This window comes from Chiroxiphia lanceolata, chromosome 3 (genome assembly GCF_009829145.1).
Source record: "Chiroxiphia lanceolata isolate bChiLan1 chromosome 3, bChiLan1.pri, whole genome shotgun sequence".
In the NCBI taxonomy this organism is placed as follows: Eukaryota; Metazoa; Chordata; class Aves; order Passeriformes; family Pipridae; genus Chiroxiphia; species Chiroxiphia lanceolata.
In genome coordinates this window covers 36,406,812-36,429,491 of record NC_045639.1, presented here as the reverse complement: position 1 = coordinate 36,429,491, position 22,680 = coordinate 36,406,812, and the positions used below count along the sequence as shown (strand labels likewise).

The 22,680-nt window shown below is 43.2% G+C and overlaps 1 protein-coding gene and 1 long non-coding RNA gene across 4 annotated transcripts; one reads left to right on the top strand and one right to left on the bottom strand.

Annotated features, from left to right (window-relative positions):
* Positions 1-280: 280 nt before the first annotated feature.
* LOC116783719 lies at positions 281-5,440 on the bottom strand. 2 transcript variants are annotated; one of them, XR_004355803.1, is made up of 3 exons: positions 5,321-5,440; positions 4,647-4,787; positions 281-948 (listed from the first exon to the last, which is right to left on the bottom strand). It is a non-coding gene; the product is annotated as an uncharacterized LOC116783719 (long non-coding RNA). The 2 variants fall into 2 exon arrangements; XR_004355802.1 differs by lacking the exon at positions 281-948 and adding an exon at positions 4,067-4,374 and having other exon boundaries at positions 4,587-4,787.
* Positions 5,441-16,355: 10,915 nt separating this feature from the next.
* Positions 16,356-19,948, top strand: LOC116783717 (cytochrome c oxidase assembly protein COX20, mitochondrial). Of its 2 annotated transcripts, none has more exons than XM_032681487.1 (4): positions 16,356-16,586; positions 18,393-18,507; positions 18,628-18,715; positions 19,185-19,948. In XM_032681487.1, the coding sequence occupies exons 1-4, from the start codon at positions 16,554-16,556 to the stop codon at positions 19,324-19,326; spliced, it is 378 nt and encodes a 125-aa protein (XP_032537378.1). In that variant the 5' UTR covers positions 16,356-16,553; the 3' UTR covers positions 19,327-19,948. The 2 variants fall into 2 exon arrangements, with proteins under 2 accessions (XP_032537378.1, XP_032537379.1); XM_032681488.1 differs by having other exon boundaries at positions 16,371-16,586; positions 18,652-18,715.
* The last annotated feature ends 2,732 nt before the right edge of the window (positions 19,949-22,680 follow it).

Below are 22,680 nucleotides of genomic sequence, written 5' to 3'. Positions count from 1 at the left end.
GCTGCTTGGGCTGGCTCTTCCCTCCAGCACTTTGGAGCCGAGGGCAGAGGAACACCTCAGGGAGTGCCCAGCTTTTGAGGATGCTCTCATCTCTGCAGTTGCTTTCTATAAGCTGCTTTGCCCTTCTAGGAGCCTTGTGGCTTCTGTGGATTTTAAAAGGTTTAAAGGAAAGACAAGCTCTATGGCCTAAAGCGCTGCCTCTGCTCCACGACTCCCTGCACAAATGCTCCCCCAGTGAAATGCCACACCAAGACATGCACCCAGGGATGCCACACTCGCCCCGTGCTTTTGGAGAGTATGGATGAGCATGGCATGGGAACCTGCAATGCATCCTTCAGAAAGAAAGGCAGCCTCTAGCACCTCTCCAGGTTGCATTGAGCTTCAAAGATGTAATCATTAGTGCTAATATTGCTGAGATTGTCTTCAAATTAGGGGGGAAAAAAGGCTTTTATACTAGCATGTCATTATTTATTGATAATAAACTAATACTGCATAATTAAACTAAGTACAAATGGGAATTCATTCAGAGCTAGACTATGCATCTTCCCAGTCCTGGCCTGTAACATGACCTATATGTATAGTACATCTGGAGCAATTAGCTTCTGACAGTCATCTTTTTCTCCCTCACTCTGTCCACAAATGTTGAACTTCTGAAATGGTCTCTGAGGATCTGCTTTTTTTAGGGTTACTCAGGTAACACTACTGGTCATAAACTTCCCTGACTGTGTCATGAGCAAATCTATACTACTTCCTCCATATCTTCTGGAGAGGTTTACTGAGAATGTCTTGAAGCAGCAGCAACCCCCCCCCCAGAAATGGGCTCTTGTTTAATGTCCACCAGAGGCAGCCTTTGCAGCGTATTCCTGGTAGTGTGGAAAAGCTCGCTCCCTCCTCACAGGCTCTGAGGTGATTTTCTGGCCCAGGACAACAGTTGTCTTTAAGCCATGTCTGCAAACAGGAGGAAAGTGCTGCAGTAGGTTACTTTTCAGCTGATCACCTTCAAATATTTTAATATTTCAGTTTTATAGGAAAGAACCCTCACCCTAAAAGCGCACTTCTGGTGACTGCTGCCTTGACTTTGAGAAGCCAGTCTGTGAAAAACATTAGAAACTCCATATCCATTGGCAGCTGGTGAGGCCAAAGTACTCTATCAACAGCTCTTGTAGTTTTTCAACTGTGGAAGCCTGTTCTGTTGACATCATTCTTCCATGATGACCTTGGAATAAGGAAACCTTTGCCCTCCTGTCTGAGAAGCCCACATAAGCTCTCTTGGTGCTCCTTTCCCAATGGCAACAGCAACTTGCTTTCGGGACAAGAGCCACAGGACACATTGTCTGCAAGGTTGCTGCTATTGGGGTGCTGCAGGGGACACAGAGCATGCCCTGCAAAGGGAACCAGGCCAGTGCCACACAGCACTGAGCCACTCAGATGAGCAGGATGGGCTCCCAGAGACACAGCAAAGGATTTCAAGGGTTCCGTCTTGGTTCCTCCCTCCCCACGGCATCACTTTACTCACTTCAGAAGCTGCCTCAACACAATTGTTCTAGTTTTAAGTGACTTTCCAGGCCAAGGGCAAAAGCTGCTTTTAAAATTAAAATGTTTTTAAGTAATATACTCCATGCTGGTGCCTGCAGTGTTTGAAGAAACAAAACAACCAAAAGCTGCAACTGAGCCTGGGTCAGACAAGTTCCCTCTCTCTGCCCAAACACACAGACAAAACTGGTAGTTATTGAAGAGTGTGACATAGGTTTGTGGCTCCTTAAGGAACACCACAGGTAATGGAACCTTCGCCTGGAAAGCAGATATTTCTGGTAGTAGTTAGGAAGAATTCCAAGAATATTTATAAATTAGGTGCCATGCATATAGGGCTGATAATCAAAAATATACATCTTTTACAAGTTAACCTATAGGAATATTCTAGAAGCAGTGGAATAAATAGGTCAACAAAATATGTTGAGGTCCAAAAAGGAAGGGGCACATGCATGTTCAAAGCTAACCATGAGTCCTTCCGTCACTGCTGGGGCCTGGGAATGATACAGGGGTGCGAGGGTGTGTGAAGACATCTACAGACCCTTCCTCCCTCTGTCCTCCTCCCCTGGTTACAGGACAAGCTGCCCTGAGAGGCAGGATGAGGTGGGATGAGGAGGATGGGCAGCAGCCCATCTGCATTCAGGCTGCTGCTGGTGCAACAAGCTGAAGCCTTTGCACCTGGTCTTGTACACCTCACGGCAATGAGCAACGGATGTGCCCGTGCAAACGGAGGGAAGCCCGGCCACAGGGGCCAGGGAAGGACAATCAGGTCAGCTGTCTTCTTTACTATACACGCTGCCAGTCGTTTCTTGGTTTCCATGGAAACCAGCTGCTGCAGAAATGATGTTATGGAAATTACTTCTGAGATTTAAAGCTCACAGATTTGCTTTGCTGTAACGAGTGCAGAGGGACTTGCCCTGCACGTGGTGTAAAAGCGGTTTCAGAGGAGTTGCAGGTACCCTGGAGACAACCTGCTGGCAGTGAATGCACCTTCTGCCCTGTGCCACTGAGAGCCCATGCAGCCCCAAATCCTAGGCAGGAGGAGGAGGAGGAGGTGGAGAAGGAAAAAACAGAAACTTCCAGATCCCACTAGCTCCCTGCTGTTGGGAACAGCTCACGCCAGCACAAGAGGCAGCACTACTGCCATCTCTGAAGGCTGAAATCTATTGTTTGCCCTGCAAAGGCCAAGCCAGCAGATGCAGCACGTGGCGAGATGTCCAAGAGGCTGCAAGGAGACTGTGCTTCAGCACCTTCAGTGGAAACAGTAAAGGCAGCAATGGTGGCTTAGAGACAAGTGCAGCCACTGTGAGGCTGCCCATCCCTCTTACCCAGATACTGAGCAGGGAACACTTTGTTCAGTGTTTGCTTTCATATTTGACATGGCCACTGAATGGTTAAAAATCAGTCTTGTATGAAGACAAAGTTTGGATAGGCCAACTTATGTAAGTTGCTCTCAGAAATACATGTATTATTGAATAAACCAAGGTCATGCCTCACTGAGAAGCTCTGTAGCAACAAAGCGAGCCAGTCTTTGATGGAATAATTGGCAGAAAAACACGCAGAACTTAAAAAGCTTAACTCTCCCTCCATATTATTAATTACTCAATCAAGTTTCCTTTGGAAGGAGTCCATGAAAATATAAAGAGGCATTTAACCTAACAAGAGAAACACCACAGCCCAAGTTAGGCAGTGTGGCGGAGGCCTGGGGTTGATGCTCAGGACTGGTGGTGTGAAGACAAGCTGTGCTCTCCACCACAACAGCAACTCGCATCTCCTGTGGAAGGTGGCAGAACAGACCCCCTTGTGCCTGCTCAACGTAATGCAGTGCTTGCACCTGCAGGTAATACCTTCAGCAGGAGGACAGCCTTCCTAGTGGATACTAATCAGGCAAATCACAGAAAACATCTGGAAACAGGTGACAACAGGGTGGAATTCACTTCAAGCATGAATTTTGATGTTTCTAGGAGCTGACCCAACATTTTACAAAAATGTTGTCAATAATACAGAAATGCTGAAGGCAGCGAAATCAGACATCAAATATTTTTGTTCAAGTCCTGCAAATGACAGCTGATCATAGCACTAACCAACAAGTGTTTGTTGTTGAAAAGTCTCCATGTTCCTCGGTGCAGGGAGAGCCACATGATCCTGGTACCTTACTGTGAATATTTTTCTGCATCTCTGCTGCAAAATCCACTAAAAATGACAATGCCAGGTTACCCATGACTCCATTTCTGGAGAGACTGCCTCAGAGAGACTCTACAAAAACTGAGGATGTAAAATTAGAAATCCTGGGAGCAATGTGTACTGTGTTGTGGAGTGTTGCATCTTCTTATGCAGTGTTAATACTGGGGAGTATTAACACTAAGTACTGTAGCCACGTAACCGAAGACATAAAGAACTTCACAGTAAGACAAATAAGCAATCAGATGCCTCTTAATTTTGAAGCAGAACTTGATGGTCTGTAGTGCATCAAAGGAGGAACAAGCCCCTCAGAAGACAGGTGTGGTATTTTATGGAAGAAGCGTGTAGCTCACAAATGCTGGTAACTGCAGCATTTGAAGATACACAGCATGAACAGGCACCACAGACTCAATTTTACATGTAAGCTTAGCCTACCAATAAAGTGTTTAAAATAGCATAAAGGTCACTCCATAGAAGAGGACAGCAAAAGAATAATGCAAAAGAATAATGTAAAAGACAGTGATTAAATGTAGAGAGAGGAGCTGTGCTTGCATTCTTCAGACTCAAGCTGCTGGACTGTCAGGGCACTGTTCAGTTGCCTACACGCTGGCATTGGGTCCCTCTTGGTTTAGTACATAAGGTACTTTTCCAGCTGATTTAAATCTGTTATGGGAATAACAAAGCACATATACATGAAAGGAACCTGTTTGGCACAGACAGGATTTGCAGGATTGAGCTCTCTGTCATGTAGCCTTTCCCAGATTTCCTTCTCAACCTTCCTCCCAGCTCATGTCAGAAGAGGCTCAGATGTTCTTTGGAGCCTTGCCAGGGAGAGCAGAGGGTAATGTGAGGGAATCAGCTTTCCAGCCTACTACCTTTCTTCCTGGATGAGCAATTTGTGTCAAAGCACTCCACCTCCTCTGAACACTACTCACCCACGTGGGCATGTTCCCTGGTGGAACAGATCAGTTGTTTTCCTGATGAGCTTGCAAAGTGCATGGCTTCGTGATCCAGCTGGTCCAGCCATGGCTTAGCACTTATAAGCTTCTAGGAAAAGCATAGTGCCAGGTTGTTGTCTAAATGGTTAGGATCAGAACAGAGTCATGAGGTAGATCCCATAGGTCCCATAAAGGTTTGTATCAGTTTGGCCTGGCTCTCCCGCCAAGTCCAAGCTGTCTCCTCCCCCCTCCTGCTCTCCTCAAGCGAGAAAAAAAACCAAACGAACCACAGGGAAAAAAACCTGAAAGAAGTTTGAACGAAATGGGATTATATCAAATATATATATATATAACATATATTTACAGTTACATATACAATTTGAATATATTATACACAACAGGGAGCTCCCGAGGGGGAAAAAGGGAAAAGGGAGGGGGAAAGCAGGGATAAAAAGAAACCTAAAAACAAATATCTCCCAAATATACCTGTTAATAGACAGCTAATGAATGAATAAATATAAAACCGAATTAAATACTTCCCTGAGCGGGCCAGCAGAGCTGTGCAAGGCAGCAGCCAACTCCCCCCACACCTCCCGGAGAGACTGGAGATAATGGCAGGCTGGAGCAGGCAGGCTTTGGCCTATACAAGCAAAACTGTCTGCGAGAGGGACCTGTCGTCTTCAGCCACCGGAAGAGAGAAGAGAGCGGACTCTCTTATCTGCGCCTTTTTATATATTGTGTTACGGAAAGGAATGATATGGAATACTTCCTTAGATTCCTGACCCCATTGCTAAGGACGGCCTAAAAGTTGAAGAAACCAACCCACTACAAGGTTTTGGACAGCAACCAGAGAAGCCAGGTTTTGTATCAAACCAAGGATCTAAGGAGGAAGCTTGGTCAGAAGGTAAGGCGATGTTGAGAAGTCAAGGCAGGAGCCTAGACTGAAAACTAGAGGGACTCAAGGAAACTGTAGAGGAAAGCCTTGTATCTATCTGCCTTCTAAGGGCCCACTGAGTAAAGGATGGATGTGTTTTCGGAATCCCTTTCATTATGTCTTACAATGTAGTTTAGAGAGTTGTGTTGTCAGACTTAGCTGTTTTTCTAGTCTAATAAAACAGCCTTGAACAGGATGTGAAGAAAAGTGGAGAACAGCAGCGCATGGTCAGCCCAGCTCAGCACACTGGGTGCCTCATCCCCGCAGAGACAGCAACCCTGCCAGCTTCGGGGTACCAATCCATACATCCCTGTTTGCTCTCAAAGCCTTTAGTTGCCACTGAGATAGTCAAACCCTCAGATCAGGAAATGAATGCTCATGTCTGACTCCCAGATTGTTCAGCTGGTCTTTCTTGCCTCTGTTCAGCCAAACACATGAACTTTCAAACCAGTTTTCAGACTAGAATTTGCCTGACCCACAGTTGTGATTGGAGTGGAGACTCTGAGTTTCAAAACTGGTTCCCATAGCAGCATGGGAAGTATGGGAAAATCACACATCAGCCTTGTAAAGAGCAACTTGTACAACTTGTTAACTGAGAATTTGACAAATATAATATTTCACACTAATAACTGAACTCTCTCCCAAATCAATATTCTCTCACAACACCAAAGTACTCTTTCAGCTCACTGATAGTGTTGTGCAGACACTGTCCTATAGAAGTGAGACTTGAGTATCCTCAGCAATGGGAGAAGAAACCAGGGCTGGCAGATACACACCCAGAACTGCTGCAGCAAGTTGAGCAAATGACACAGATGAAGTCTGTATATCCTGATGACTGATAAAACAATACAGGCATTTTGGTTTTTTAAAACTGACTCATGCATTCAGTTTCTCTGTCTAAGGGCAATATGTATATGAGAACTTCACTTCCAGGAACTAGGAGAATTTTCCCTCTGATGGGAATTCCTTGGTCAGTAACTGCTGGCAAGCAGCCTGGGGAATTTCGAATGTGGTTGTAAAAGTTTCTGAAGCAGGAAGAGTCTTTGAAAAAGGTAGTAAAACTGAGTATTTCTGAACTATCAACTAAGCCTGGACTAGGTGTGCTATCTTCTAACCATGGAAGATCAATGACAAGATCTGTAAGAGGGGCTTGGCACAGCTGGCATAGAGTGGGAATGGTACAGCGGTACCAAGAAGTCTTTGTGGTGTTTGGACACTTTCACTGACCCACTTCTGTAACTATACATCTGATCTCTGCCTAGAGCTGCACACTTTACTAGTATTTGTATTCTTTGGGGGACCTGGAAGGGGGCAGAGAACATGGCCCAAGGGTTGCTGATGGCCTCTCCTGACCCTGGATGAACAGGTATCCAGAACTCTCCCAGGGTGAAAATACCTGCATACCTTGGTGCTTTTTCCTGCAGAAGGCAAAGTCTGTGGGACAAAAGGCCTATCAGGATCCTACGGGGAGGGAGCATGGGGTATGTGTGGTCATGAAGCTGTCAGTGCAAGGATAGGTAATCTCTCCTGAGAGCTGAAATGGGGCAGAGGCAGAAAGCTATTGATCATGGAGGAGAAGGAGGAAGTTTCCTTGCTGAGAAGATTCCTTCAAACTTTCCGGGGCAGGAGCCATCAGCTCCACCTCCTGCCTCTCTAACCTTTATAAATTTTCCCATCTGTGGCTGTTGCTTGCAGTGCTTTTATTAAGTTTCCCTCCAACCTGTTTTTTCACAAAAGTTATACTAACAACCTCAATAAATTTGAAGTTATCAGTAAGCTTTAAGATTTTATGAGGTTATTGTTCTGGTAAAATATCAGGGAATGTGTGTTAAATGGATTCTAGAAACTTTCCAGAAACTGAGCTGGTTTAATTATGAGAAAATTAGATTTAACCAACACTTACATAAATTTGCAGATTCCGGAAAACTTTTATCTGATGGGCCTTTAGAAATTAGCTATAATCAATCCATATGCCATTCTTCGTAACTACAGACTAAAATTGTCTAGGAATGTGAAATTAAGTGAAAAAGCAGCACATTTGTGGATCATATTAGCACTTTTCTCAACTGAAGTCCGCACGATTTTGTTAATTACCTGTCTTAGCTCTGTATCTGAAATCACAGTCACACAGTGACAGGTTCTTAGCATTGTTGTTAGCAGACACACCCCTAGTAACTAAGGAGCTGATGGTTACTGAGGTTTAAATAAAATCAAAGTGCTTTAATTCTATTCCTCTGACTGCACAGCAGCTTTACATTTTTTGAAGAAAAACCTAATAAGTGAAATGGTGAAGGTTTGGGGACCATTCCATGATTTGACTTAAAAATAACAGTGTAATGCCTGAGGTTCTTCTTAGGGATTGGTCTTTCGCCATGACTTGTCTGAGCAACTAATTATGCCAGTTATAGATAAGATTTTGAAGAAACCTCTAATATGTTCCAAATCTGAGGCTTGCCTGTAGTTAAGTTGGGGGGAAAAAAAGCAAAAAACCAGAAGTCTGAACAGCATTAGTCTTTTAGTACTTATTACAAGCATTTGAAAAAGATGGGGGATTTAAGAAAAACTGCTGTCTTGCAATGATCACCTTGAGTCATGAGTTTGAAATACCCACATAGGAGACAAAAAAAATGTAAAAAGGAAACCATAAACTACAGGAGTGTACTTCTTGTTCACAAGCACAAGAATGAAGAGGGAATTGGATGGAACGGACGCTATTATTCAGAATTATGCTATTGTAAGCCCAAGTTAGTGCTCTGAAGGACCATTCATCACAATAAGCACTCCTTTCCTTTCCTCACCTGAGAAATGTCCCCTCTCTGAAGCACCAGATTTTGTGACGCTTGTTGTTGAAAATTCTTGACAACACAGACTTCCCCAGGACTGGAAGAATAACTCACCAGCCACCTCTGACCGACGTTAGGCTTATTTTAGCTTTAGCAGACCAGAAAAAACAATCTATCAGACATCTATTATATCCAGCTATCTAAGAATTTTAAACAGTTTATAAGTGAGGCAATTAAGCATGTGTTTAGCTTCTGCACTTGTTCCTGCAGAGGTACTGAGAAGGCGCAAGTCAGACATACTGAGAAAATAGAACTACCAGCATGGGAAAGTGTGTGGGAAAATAAAACCATTAGTGTAAAGAAAGAAACCCTTCTGCACAGTTCAGTGGCCACTGAACAGATGCCCATGTTCAGGAGGTCTGAAACTCAAAAAAAATTTAGGGAGCCGCTAGCTGTCTCACTGGTCAGGACAACAGCAGCAGGCTCTGCACTAGGGAGACTTCTGAAGGGTTCCCAAGCAGCACCACTGGGCACATGGAGGGGGACATCAAGAGTTCAGTGCAGAGGATGCTCACAAATCCTCCTGGTCTACTCAGGAACAATTCCCCCAGCAACCCAAAAAGCTCCAGTTGTCCTACTATTTTCCAAAACCTCAGAATTCAGCTTCTGCACTACACGTACCCTCCCTCCCGCCAAATTCTGCTTGGCTGTCTTGCATCAGGTGTTCTATAGAGTTAATGCATAGATGTGATTTTAGCCCAGCACCCAATTCTTTAGGCAGGAAATGAGGATCCTCCAAAATCAAAATATGACAGAAGGTTGTAGCCCTTGGTAGCCAGTCACCAACAGACTGACTCAACCTTCAGGCCAGGTCACAGTGAGGCATCAGGAAAAGAGTGAAAAATACTGGATCCAAAAACATTAAGCAACGAGATATGAGGTATTTTTAATCTCTGCTTCTTCTCAAAAAGCAGCAGAAACCACACCAGGTACAGAAATATTTATATGCTAAACTAACACTCTCAGTGTGCAAGACATGAAGTCATTCCTGTCATGAACGAGAAAAACCTTGAATTCTTGCCAGGGAATCTGGACACCACAGCGGGACTTTAGGTGCCTGCAAATCTGGAACAACTGTTTGGAAATAATACATTGTGTTTGACTTTGAACTCTCAAATCTCAGCCTTGCAGACTGCCTGTTTCTTGTGAGATCCTTCTGAAGCCATGAGCAAATTATTTTCCTTTACCCCTTGCCAAAGGTGTGCTATTTTGTGTAGGAGATCCTGCCCTAGCAGACTGAAACCAGCCTTTGTAGCACAATGAAGCAACATAGGCTGACTTCTCTGAATATTTCCATGTATTTTGGACAGTGGCTGTCTCAGGACTATACTATAACTTCCAGTGCAACAAAACACCTTGCATCTGGCAGGGTACTAGCGGACAGTCTGTTGCCAGATCATGTGAGGTGGAAATAAGTCAGTGAAATCCACTTTAAACCTGATTACAAAATTAAAATCAAACCTACAAACTCCTTACCCTCCCCCACTTTCCAAAGAGAAAAAAAAAAAGAGAGGAAAAAAAATTGAAAAAACCCCCAAACAAAATATAATGAGATCTACCTGATGCATCATAATTTTTTCAAGTTGATACAAGGCATGGCTTCTGAACATCCTCTCCAGCTGTCTGGTTTGAGTGTCTACTTTGACATGCTCTGCTCCTTGAATGTGACTCCTCTCTCCCTCTGTGCTGCTAATTATACACCTTCTTGGACAGCACATTGCATACAAAACATTACCGAAGTGGCTCCTGGCACACCATTTCTTTCCTCTCTTACCCTTCAGTTCAGTGATATCATTGTATTATGTCACTGTCTGTGTTACAAATGAACCAGTTGTCCAGACTATAGTACATTAAAGCAATGAGAAGGTTTTTTCCCTTCACTGGGCTTTAGCCTAATCTTGGCAAAAATGCAAGAACTGCAGCCAGTAATGCAAGAAAGTTAATTTATCTAGTGTTGGATATATAGAGAAAAGTGTAATAATAGGAGAAACACACCTTCTGATATCTCCTCAGAACACCCCTGCAGCCTCCAGTGACTTGTGCCAAGGGAATTCTTATGTCTGAGAGGGTGCCTGAGCATTTAATAACCTTCAATATATTTTTTCACTATGAATTTTCTAATTTTGTTGTGCTATTTAAACACCTTATTTCTAAATAAATTTCTTAGTGGTGCAACCCTCTCCAGTTTGTTATGAATTCTTGGAAACCATGTCCCAAAAGAAACACTTATCATACAAATATCTTGCTAACTCTAGTCTCCAGTTTTGCCTCGGGAGTTAATAAAGATTAAGCCTGACGCATTCATATGACAGACATGGAACATGAGGTGCAGAGTTCATAATAAATCCCCTCCACACTGTTCATGATAGAAACCTCAGGACAGCTACTGTATTTTGAAAAATTAAGATGTGAAATGGAAGGGGAGGTTTAAAAGGAAAATTAGATGAACATGTTAGGAACAAATCAGGCCTAAGGAAAATAGCTCTGAGGCAAAAAGGGAGTCCCTTCCACTCCTGTTTCTATGACCCTATGGTTACTAGCTCATTATTCAAATTTGTTTCAGAAACGGTATAAATCTCCTAACGTCTTCAGTTTCAAAAGAAAAGTTCCGTATCTTACAAAGTTGCAACTTAAAAAAAAGGACCAAAAATGCCAGAAATAAATAGTACCATCATCTGCTTGAAGTGGATTATAGTGAAATACAAGAAAACTTAAGTGTCCATCAGTATTTGCCACTAATGCATTCAAGACATGCCTTATAGACAAAGTAATTTACATTATATGAAAAAAAAGGGTTATCTAAGAAAAACTCTGTTCTATTTTTAGTCAGAATCATCCTTAAGTCCAGTTGATACTAATAAGTCAGGAAATTTTAAATGTAGCTCTACATCTAACTGTATAACTCAATTATAACCCCCACGTTTTATATAAGTCTTCTTTTATAATATAAATCCCTCTTCCTTTATGAATCAAGTGCCTAAATAACATCAACAGATTAGGAGATCTGGCAGAAAAAAAATAAAGCTATTAGGAGCCTGCCCTTGTTTCCTTAGCTTTCAGAGGAATACATTGAATTAAAATCTCTTATGTGTTGCAGATGAAAAGATCATCTGTACAGGCAGATAGGAATAAGTTAGGCAAAGTCAACCTACAGAAACAATCAGTGAAACCAATCCGGAATAAAACTGCCATGCAGTTGAAATGTAATTTGCATTAACATTAATACTTGGGGGAAAAAAAGTAATTTTTTTAATTCAATTGCATGAGTGTGGTTGATGACTGCCTTGGCAACAGCAGCCAGCTCACACTCCTTGTGCCTGCCCTGTCCCCACACGGGTGGTTACTCTGACACAACCTACTGCACAGTATCTCTGCAGCCATCATAATAACCATTTACCCCCACAAAACAACCACAGACACACAGAATCATAGAGTACTTTGCGTTGGAAGGGAATTCTAAAGATCATCTAATCCACTCCCCCACAATAAGCAGGGTCATCTTCAACTAGATCAGGTTGCTCAGAGCCTCACCCAATCTGATGCTGAATGTTTCTAGGAATGGGGCAATTACCAACTCTCTGAGCAACCTGTTCCAGTGTCTCACCACTCTTAGAGTGAAGAATTTCTTCCTAATATCCAATCTAAATGTACCCTCATTCAGTCTAAAGCCATTACCCTTTGTCCTATTGCAACAGGCCCTGCTAAAAAATTCCCCTCCAGCTCTCTTGTAGGCTCCCTCTAAGTACTGGAAGGTGCTATAAGATATCCTCAGAGCCTTCTCTCCTACCAGCTGAGTAACCCCAGCTCTCTCAGCCTGTCTCCACAGAAGAGGTGCTCCAGACCTCTGATCATCTTCATGGCCCTCCTTTGGGCCCCCTCCAACAGGCCTCTATCTTCCCTGTGCTGAGGATCCCAGAGTGGGGTCTCAAGAGACCAGAGTAGATTAGAACTCAACCATGCGGCTTGATACAGTCCGGGACACAGTTGGCTTTCTGGGCTGCAAAGTACTCCTTGCTTTCAAGGTTTACAAAATGGCACGTGGTCAGCACAAGCTACTCTTGACCGGTATTTAAGTAGCTTCAGGGTGACTATGAAGACAGATAAAAAGTCCCACTGGACATCTCCAAAATTTGCCTTGAGGCGTGCCTCAACTACCGATGGCCTGCTACTTAAGAAACATCTTCAACAGAGCAATTTCTTGAGGCACTTGATCTAAACTCGCACTTGCTCTCAAAAAAAAACCCCAACAAACCTGTTTCTCCCCTCACCATGGCCAGGAAGAAGCTTTTTGTGTAGTGTTAACTTTCAGCTTCTCAGGCAGCAGGGCTGGTGGTACAAAAGAGAAGACAGGATTCACAGCAAAGAAGAGGAAGGCCTGGACTACATCTGGTGTCAGCAGTCCCTCTCAGAACAGTTTAAATTGCATGTGGAGCTGAAAGGATATCTATGGATACCAACAGACAGAGCAGCCTTCACTGGTCATTAACAACTGCTACAGACAGACCAGGAGGACCTTTGCAAACTACCCAGGCAGAGCAGCCCTCAGGAGATGCTGAATTCACCATGAAGGTTAGTTATCTGAAAGGTCTGTGGTGGCCATCAACCTAAATGTGGTTATTATCCCCAACCTAATAAATGTATTTCTTAGGACAGGCTGTCACAGCTTTTGCATGTACTTGCTTTTCCACAAGGCTACATAAACAGCTTATGGTATAGGAATAACTTACATGACCAAGAGGTGCTAAAGGTAGGAAATTCCACATTTGCCTGATGGCTTCCTCCTCCTTGGGAGTGTAGCCCAAAGTTGTTTCAGAAGTGACAAGATACATACCTACTAGTATGTAGGTTCAGACATCTCAATAAAGTTTTCTGTGTGATGAAGGAAATAAGCACTGGTGAAGTCAGCGAGCCAGGTTTCTGTCAGCTGCTTCATGTCCTGTACACCGTGGTCTCTTTCCTGCTGCTGGACTGACAAGTGTTTTGCCTGGCCCAACCTTTAAACACAGGCGTGAAGGGTGACAGAACAAAGACTGGAGTCAAAGACCCATCCAAACCATTCCCAAGCTGTCAATTTCAGGATGGACAGGCATACAGCTAAGGATGCTACACTTTATTGATCACTGCAAATAAAAATAAGAACTGCATAAATATAGGAAAAGTTCAAACTGCGGAGAGCAAGTGGCAATCAGCGTCCTATGATTGATAGAATTGAGCATGTATAGGCAGGTTTTGCCAAGGGTATCCAGCTCCAAGAGGAGAAAGAAGAATATTTTTGTATATCTATTGTGTCTTTTAGGTTCAGAAAGCCAAGGCGACAATTCCAAATTTGCATATACAAGATGCCCAGCTTCCAGAAACAGCACAGGTCCCTGTTAGTGGAGGAAGCCATGCAGGGCTCCTGCTCAACCACTGTCCCTGTAGGCACACTGGCAGGTACAATGTTGGGATATGCCTTTGCTGGACCAGGTGTACCAAAGTCTTAAGCCAAGGCTGGTCCAGCCCTTGCAGCAAGTCACGTTGGCAAGGCAGCAGGCATATCCAGCAGCTCTCACATTCCCTGTGCTATCACCCTCTAAATGCAACATGCCCCCACAACCTCATCCTGCTTTATCAACTTACGGACTAAAACCTGCATTTCAGCTAGCTAGAACTATCTATCCGCACTTTTATTTGAATCCAGGATGTGAAAAGAACATCCTATTTCCAGAGTCTCCAGTGGACATCAGGGTAAAAGCAGCAGAAGTATGAGGCCCGCACTTCAAGACCCCTGCCCTCCTCATGTGCCAGAGGACACCAGCCCCTGCCCTCCGCACACGCAGACATCTCAGGCCCCTAGGGACACAAGGGAATGATGGCTGCATGCTTCAGGCTATCCCAAAGTGTCCTATCCGTGGTCCCTCTGCTCTTAAGCTAAGGAGGCTCCAGCTCCAGCATCTTCACTGACCCCAAGCACTGACAAGCAGCCCTCTGTGTACTTCTAACTCCACAAAGGGCAATAGTTATTAATTTTAGAGCGGCTTCTGAATCAGGTGAAGCAGAATTGTGAGGTGCAGCAGTAAAGCAGAGTACTGACTGAATACCAAAAAGAGAGGGAGAAAATTGAATATGTTTATTGGCAATGGATATTTTAGTGTAATTTGTGTGATTTGAATTCTTGGAAAAGGGATACATAACATACAGGGAAAGCCACACACTTCCTAGCCTATTCTTGACTATCAGTCAGAAGATGCTCTGTTTGTGTTCTCTGCTCTCCAGCACCTTAATGCTAAAACCAATTTCCTCTTTCAAAGAAAAAAACATCCTTCCACTCTTTTCCTTCAAAATATGAACTGCTGCAGGCCAGGTCACCTCATCAGCAGTAAAAGCAGTGTCTGTTTCTCACCACTGTGGCCTTGTTAATCTCAGACATACCAACACGTTCTTGCGATTCCTTGTTATGTTCCTCAATGTTTGTCACTGCTTAATTTTTAAACCAACTAAGATAAATCCAGGCATTACAGACTTTTCCAATGAGAGATTATGCCAATAATTTGTTTTTCACATACTACTGCAAATGTCCTGTGTTTGCAGCACTACACACATAATATACATTAGCTTTAAACAGGCCAAGCTACTAACAATTCAAGTGACTCCTACTGATCTTTTTAAAATGGATAGTAAATGTATTGAATCAGTGTGTTTCGTGAATTCAGAGCACTGCCTGCAAAATCTACAAAGATGACAAAACAGTGCTAGATTGGGACTGTTGGGAAGGATTGAGACTTGTTTCTAATCCATCTGGGATTTAAAATAGCTCATGCAAATGTACAGTAGCACTTTTCAGCTAGTGATACATGAAAATTGATTATGTGTGAAAGTACATTGTTTCCAAAATCCTGCAAACATGTAAGTAATGAGATAAAATTCAAATTGACATAAATTTCAGCGTGTGAAAAAGACTGTTTTATTTAGCATAGGATTAAAAATCCCCAAATACATAATAATATTTAACAAGGTCTGAAGACATCTCATGCCTCCTAGGTCAAGACACACTATTTTTGAAATCAAAGAGCAATATTACACATCTCTCATCCTTGTAATACTTCATCGCTAAGATGGAAAAGATCTTAAATTGAACCTACCCTGGAATTCACTTCTTGGCATGTAGAGACTTGTTTTCTTGTGGCAAAATGTATTTTTACAGTATCTTGCAGAACTGTAACTCTGTCCTAAGTCACTTGTTTCTATTTACCTCTTCACATCCTTACTGCAGATACAATTACATACCTAAGAGGTAATTTCCACCATGTTCAAGTGATTTAACACAGATTTCACCCCTTCCGAACCCACTGGGGTTTTGCTTGAAGTAGATGTACATGGCCTCACAAGAGGCCATTTTCCACAGCACTTTCTCTTCAAACAACTCTTCCTCCACTTTCCGCTTCCCGCTGCCACTGGGGTACTTTTCTCTCAGCCGCACAGGCCATCGTCCCTTTCCAGCACTCTGAGTTGCGGAGACGGATAATCAACTCTCCCCTATCTGCCTTTGGGGGGTGTATCCCCGCATCCTTCAGGCTACCTACACCCCGCGAGGGATCCCATCACCTCCTTCTCCCACTAGGTGCTACCCACTGAGCGTGTTTACGTCCCCCACCCCTGTGATTTCTCTTTTGGCTTTTAACAACGCGGCTCAGCCGGACTCCGGCAGGGCCTCTCTTCCAGCATTTGTGGTACACCCGAGCACAGTCTCCTGTAGCCCCGGGTGCCCGCCGGCAGCCAAGAATCGGGAGCCAGGATCCAGGCGCTACACACAATCTCCGCTCGCCCGCGCCCTACGGAGGCGCGCGCCTGGAGCGGGAGGGAGCGGGAAGGAAAGAGGAGGAGAGGGGCGGGATGAGCCCGGCGCTCCGCCTCCCGCCCGCGTGCCCGCGCGCGCGCCCCCCGCTCCGTGACCCATTTCGCCGAACAAAGGGTTTTCGCTGGAATCTCTCTCGGCGCCGGGACCTAAAATGGCGCCGGCGCGGCCGCCCCCGCCCCTTCCGCGGGCGCCATAGAGACGGGGCGGGCGGAGCGGCCGCTCCTTGGTGCCGCTCTCCACGCGGGCGCGGCCCCGGCTCGCTGGTGCGGGCGGGAAGGCGCTGCCGCGTCATGGCGGGCGAGGGCGACTCTGAGCCGAGGAAGGTAATGGAGAGGGGGGGCGGAGAGGGGCGAGAAGGAGGAGGAGGAGGATGAGGAGAAGGAGAATGAGGAAGGGCTGCGCGGGCACCCGTGTCTCCGCGGGAGTCCCGCGCTGGGGACATGGGAGGTTGTCGCAGAGCAGCCGTGACCCTCACACCCGCTGTTTTATCTCCAGGGGAAATAATTAGGGAACAATACACGGAAACCCATGGCAGAACTGAGGCTCTGTAGGGCCGAGTCGGTGGGGTGAGGGGTTGTATGTGTTTGTTTTCCCCCGGACCCCCCCCGTGGGAGTTTCTCTCTGTGGGCGAAACGCCATCGTGACACTCGAACCTCCTTAACGCCGGTGATTACAGTGGTTAGAGGCGTAACAAATGATTTCCAGTTCGGCAACAGGTGAAATGCTATTTTAAAAGAGTGCATCATGCTGCTCGGATGTAGCAGGGATACCTCCTTGGCCAACAACAGCAGCATATCCAGTGACTTCTTCCATGTGAGAGTACTTGAAATTGCTGTTTAGGAGATTCGACCAACAGACCACATCCTTTCTGTCTGGCGTGTACATAGGGATTATGTGGAAACAGCTGATAGTTTTCCACAGGGAACGTGGATAAAACTACCATACTTGCATACAAATCCGGCTGTTGTCAGATGCTTGTCATCCCTATTACCACAGTTTTGTGATGACTTGTCTCAGAGATGTCAGCCCTCCACGAACAGTTGATTGTAGTTCTCCATCTTTAAAATCCACTTTGACACAGAATACCTTTAAAAAAATAAACCATTCATCTTTGATGAATTTAGATACAGTTGCACACACGGCACTTAATGCTCTAAGGATTTAAACACAACAGAACGAAGATGTATTCTTGCACCATCACTGACAAAAGAATGATAGCAGAAAGATATTCAGATGTTACTGTGGTGCAGCCACCTTGACCCTGATTCATATCATCTTTAGGCTTCTTTTTTTCAATGCAGTTTCTCACTCCTGCTTGTGGTGCGAGCCTGCATTTGCAAGGATGTTTGTCAGGTGGGAAATAGAAATTACATGCAGAAGCCAGAGTAGGCGTCTCTGAAATGAAAACCATACTTTTCAGTTCACAGTTGACTTTGTGAATGCCACATGTAATTGCCATTTGAGTGAAATAAAAGGTCAGTTTATAGATAGGAGACAGCATATGTAGTAGTTTGATTTTTTTTTTACCAGTAGGTTAATTAAGAAAATTACTCGTTATGTATAGAAGAATTTCTGTGCCCAGCCCCTGTCTGTCCATAGGGTTAGGTTAAAATTTACTGGTTTATAAACATTTTCATTCGCTGTTCAGTACAAGGTTCTCTATTATATGCTCATTCTCTAGTAATTTCACTTTTTTTTAAAGCACATTTGCCTTTTCATACACTAAAATGACATGGCATAACTAACTGTGTACTTGATTGTAACCTTATTTGTGTGTTGTGATGTAACAAAAATCCTGCATTCTTAAGGGTTTTCTCCCTTCCTTTTTTGGGGAATGTAAAGGGGGAAAATTAAGTAGTCATTTTATAATATTCGGTAGAAAGGATGGATCAACAGGTTTGTAGAAAATTATGTTGCATAAGTTAGTAGTTAATTCTTCCAAAACCATTCCTGATACAGCTGTGCTTGTTGTTCACTTTTCCTCAGCAGTAAATCCTCAACTGTATTTGGAAATACAGTCTATTTGACTACTAAAGTAACAAGTCAGTTTTAGAATGGAGTTGGCATCATAGACTTCTACAAAAGTGATTTTTTTAAGTTTATGGTGTGTTTTTTGTTGTGTCTTACAGTCCTTTAAACTCTTGGGATTTCTTGATGTTCAAAGTGTCCCATGTGCACGAGAATCTGTGCTCTATGGCTCCCTGGGGTCTTTAGTTGTGGGTCTTGGACATTTTTTAGCAACTAGTAAGTACTTATTCCTTCTGGTTATATATTTATTTGCAAGAGAAAAAATTCCTATTTGCTGTTAAGTGTTATTAATAATGGGCAGTGATCCAAGGCTTTTTTTCCTCTAACTTTTTGGAGGATTTTTGTTTTTTTTTTTTTTAGGTAGAGTTAGAAGATCTTGTGACTTTGCAGTTGGTGGCTTTATTTCCACAATGTTAGGATACTGGTATGTAAAATGCTTCTTCAGTTTTAACAGACATGTGTTGGCTGAACTGTACCACATGATCCCCATGTTTGTTTTCAGAAACAGTATTTCACACTGCTTTTGAAACTCCATCAAAAAACTTACCTAGCAAAGCATCCTCTTCTTTCTCCCCAAGATATTTCTCTTTTTAAAGGGAAGCAGTTCAATGTGAGTGAATTTTTATGTTCATATATTTTTTAAAAACTTGCTATTGTTTCTTGAATCCTAAGAGCTCAAGCCACCCAGTTATTTCCATTTTTCTTAATTCTTTCTTTTTCTCCTTTGCATACCCCGTCCTTCTGTCCTAATTCCAAAGGCAGCATGCTGAATTTTACTAGCATTTTTATATGTGACTACAACGTTTCAACTGGCTGAATAAGTCTGATTTGATACTGTGACTCATATAAGGCAGGGAATCATGTTTTCTTTTCACCCCCCCCCCCCCCCCCAGGTTTTACTGCAGGTACAATTTGGCTCAACAAAGGATCCGGCAAAGAATGCTTAAAGAAGGAATGAAAAACAGAATGTTGTTTGAAGGCAGTTATCTTGATCCAGAAAAAACCCAAACTGGCAATGAAAGAAGCGATTCATAGGCTGCTGTGGAGGAGTTGTGGTCTAATACAGCTTTGGGAGAAGGTGGTCCAAAGATGTCAGTCTGCCTTGTAAACATGTGAGGTGTCTAAAACTGACAAATCATGGTTTTCCTGGCAAATCTGAGCAAGAAATTCATAGTGAATCTTTTAAGTCTGTACAAGCCTTGCTTTGTTTCATGTCTGTATGAATGTATGTGTGTGACTGTGCACATAGTTAGGAATGACTTCCTGTGAAACATCTGGGAACTGATGTGTTCTGTTACAGAGAGGATTAATGGCAGTGATTTGGGACTGCTTTTAACTTCCATTGTAAACAGAGTGGTTCATTTTAGCACAGCTGTAATTACATCTCATTTAAATACAGGAAAATATTTTCATCAGCTGTTCAGTAAGTGTATCTTCAGTGCTACTGTTAACAGTGCTGTTAGTAAAACACAAGTATTTAAACAGTAGACGAAGGCTTTGCTTGTGCAAGATGGGTGAGATCAGCGGCCTTTGTAAGATTTCAGCTGCAGGATAACCAGATAACTTATACACACTGTGAAGTTGAAGGATTTCCATGTTTGTTCTGTCTGTATGAAACTAAGAATAAAATCTGAATAAAATTCAGAAGCAATCTAAATTATGTAAATAAGTAATTTTTTTACTTGATTGAAAATCTTGCTATTTAAGACAATCCCTACAGTTGTGGAATAATTATTTACATTATTTGTAAGTACCAATGGTCAGTAGTTTGTTCTTATGGTTTTTTTTAAAGGCGTGTTCTGCTTAACTATTTCACTGTACATTTTATGGTTAAAAGGAATATGACTGTAATTTCAAGGAAACCATCTTATTTGGAAATACAGTTTTAGGTCTAATTGAATATTGTTAAAAAGATGAGTGATGACATCATGTTCCTTGCTTGCTTCTGTCTGCAGGATTGACACACTGTATTTATTTTTTCATAAAATGATTTATAGCCTATAATACTGTAAGAATTTTTTGATCTAAAGGCATTCACTGAGCAAAAATGGTCCTTTCCCCCCATTCTGCACTTAATCTGAGAGAGTTTGTGATCTGTTGCTGACTCAGGTTGGTGGGGGAAGGTTTGAGACTCCAGATGTAAACAGCAGTATTACTCTACTTATTTATTTGGAAAATATATGCAAGAGCACTAAGCAAACATGCTATTTACACTGAAAAAATTAAACTTTTACCCTCTGTGGATTGGCCTCATACAAGAAGAAAACAAACCTGCGAAATCTAATTCTTTTTTCCTCCGTCTATTCCTCCTGTTTCTTCTGGAGGAAAAAATAAAGATACATTTTATTGAGGACATTAATTCCAGTATTTTATATAAAGTGTTCAGAAGACTTCAGTTAGTGCAATGAAACACTTCCTGTCCTCACTGCAAAATCTGAACTCAGAAGTGAATTGGTAGCTAATTCAGGAAAGTGTTTCCCCTGGGTCTGTGCTGGGCAGGGGGCCAAGGGGGAGGGAGGCTCCTTCCCTTTGGGATGGGAGGTGTTGCCTCATAAAGCCCTTAGAGCAGCAGTGGGAAACTGAGCGAGCCGTGAAGCAGGTCTTAGCAAGCTCCTGTTTTAATACATGGTTGAGTTCTCTCCTATCTGACATGAGAAAAGAAAGTGCAACCTAAGCAGGGGGTCTTTTGGCTGTGAGGTCATAGTTCAGCTTGGGGGAGTTTAGGCAACAAAAGCACAGGGATGAAAATTTACTCTTTGGCAAAGAGCAGTAGTAGAGAAAGAAGAGAATGGTGTTCTGTGCTGATGGGAAAGGAGGGAGCACGTGCATCATGGCATCCTTCAAAACACACAAGTACTGTGACTGATTAGGAGAAAAGATAAGCATTATGATACTGTGTAAATCAAAAAATCTGGGGAAAACTGCAGCATTTAATCCTCTCTGGTGTTAATTGGTGTTGGTTTAAGTTACTGCATTTAAGGATATTAGCTCAATAGCAGCTTAACTACAGTATTAGCAATTCTGGCCAGTAACTGTGAAATGCTAGATGTATTTGCATTGTGTAGATAACCAATGTAATAGTTCTGCTTCACTGTGCAGAATGTAAAATGAGCCTGCCAGATGTTGACAGAAAAATGGGGAAAGAGGCAATATGCAGAGGCAGCCTGGCCAACATGTTTGAGCTTCAGGCCGTACTAAAACTTGAGGTGGAATTGAGCTAACTAAAAGTCGGGGCCTTTGCTGAATAGGAAAGGGTGGAGATATAAGACAAGGAAGCTGTGAGCAGGACTCGGTGTGAAAGGAGGGGCCTGCAACAGGAGAGGGAAGAATGCTTATGGCTAAACATGCAGGGGAAAATGTCTCGCATAATTCCTGAAAGTGCTGGCTAGGCTGCTTCCCTGCCAGCTGTGGAAAGTGAATTGAAAGTGACTGATGGGTTATCACATTGAAAAAGGTGAGGGATTGGATAAAAAAAAAATCTCAAAGCTATTAGTTGTCATAAATTAGGATACATGGATAAGAAAATAAAAATTGCAGCAACTTTATAGAAGTAATTTTAACATTTGAAGACAATTACATAACTGTTTTTTAAAAATTAGTGAGCTGTATTGTTGCTCATCCCTTACTGCTAATTTCTGAAATCTGAGTTGTTGGTGGAAATAAATACTAAGCCTCTGTATTTTATTTTCAGACTTGATCTCTAAGTGTTGCTGCTAATGACATGTGATAGTTTTTGCTTTCTGGATGTTCAGAATATTCCTTAAATTAAAACTTACCAGGCAGTTACTAGAAAGGAAGAGAAATAGTGATTTTGAAGATGCTTATTTTCAGCCCTCTGAATGAGCCATGAGAAGGGAGAGAATGAAGTACAGCAGCTTGAAACTGTAGAGCTGTTAAAATCCTGTTCCTTTTACTGACAGTTACGTCAGTTGGTCACTGCACAGTGACTGACAAGCACACTTAGTTTTTATCCCTGAAGTTAGTAAAATCCTTCCTTAAAGCAGCCTACAACACCAGCAAAATAAAGAAATGCGTTTATGGCCCCCGTAGCTTCTCCACACCTTGTCTCTTCCTGTTCCTTGGAGTGGTGATACTCTTGGGAAAAGGTGTGTGCCAGCCTCCTCCGGCAGGAGCGCACACTCGGGACACTTGCGCAAGGGCACCCACCGTGTGTCCTCCAGGTCCTTCAGGAAGGAAAGTCCCTGTTGAGGCAACAGGGTGAAACGTGGCAATCCAAGGTTAATTGCCAACCCCACTGCCAGAGATGCACGTGAGCAGATTGACTCTGCTCTTCAGTGCCTCTCACTGAAGCAAAGGTCTTGCCTCAGCCATCGACAGCTGCAACAGGCTCAAAACTCAGGAACTCTTTTGACGGTGACAGCAGAGGCA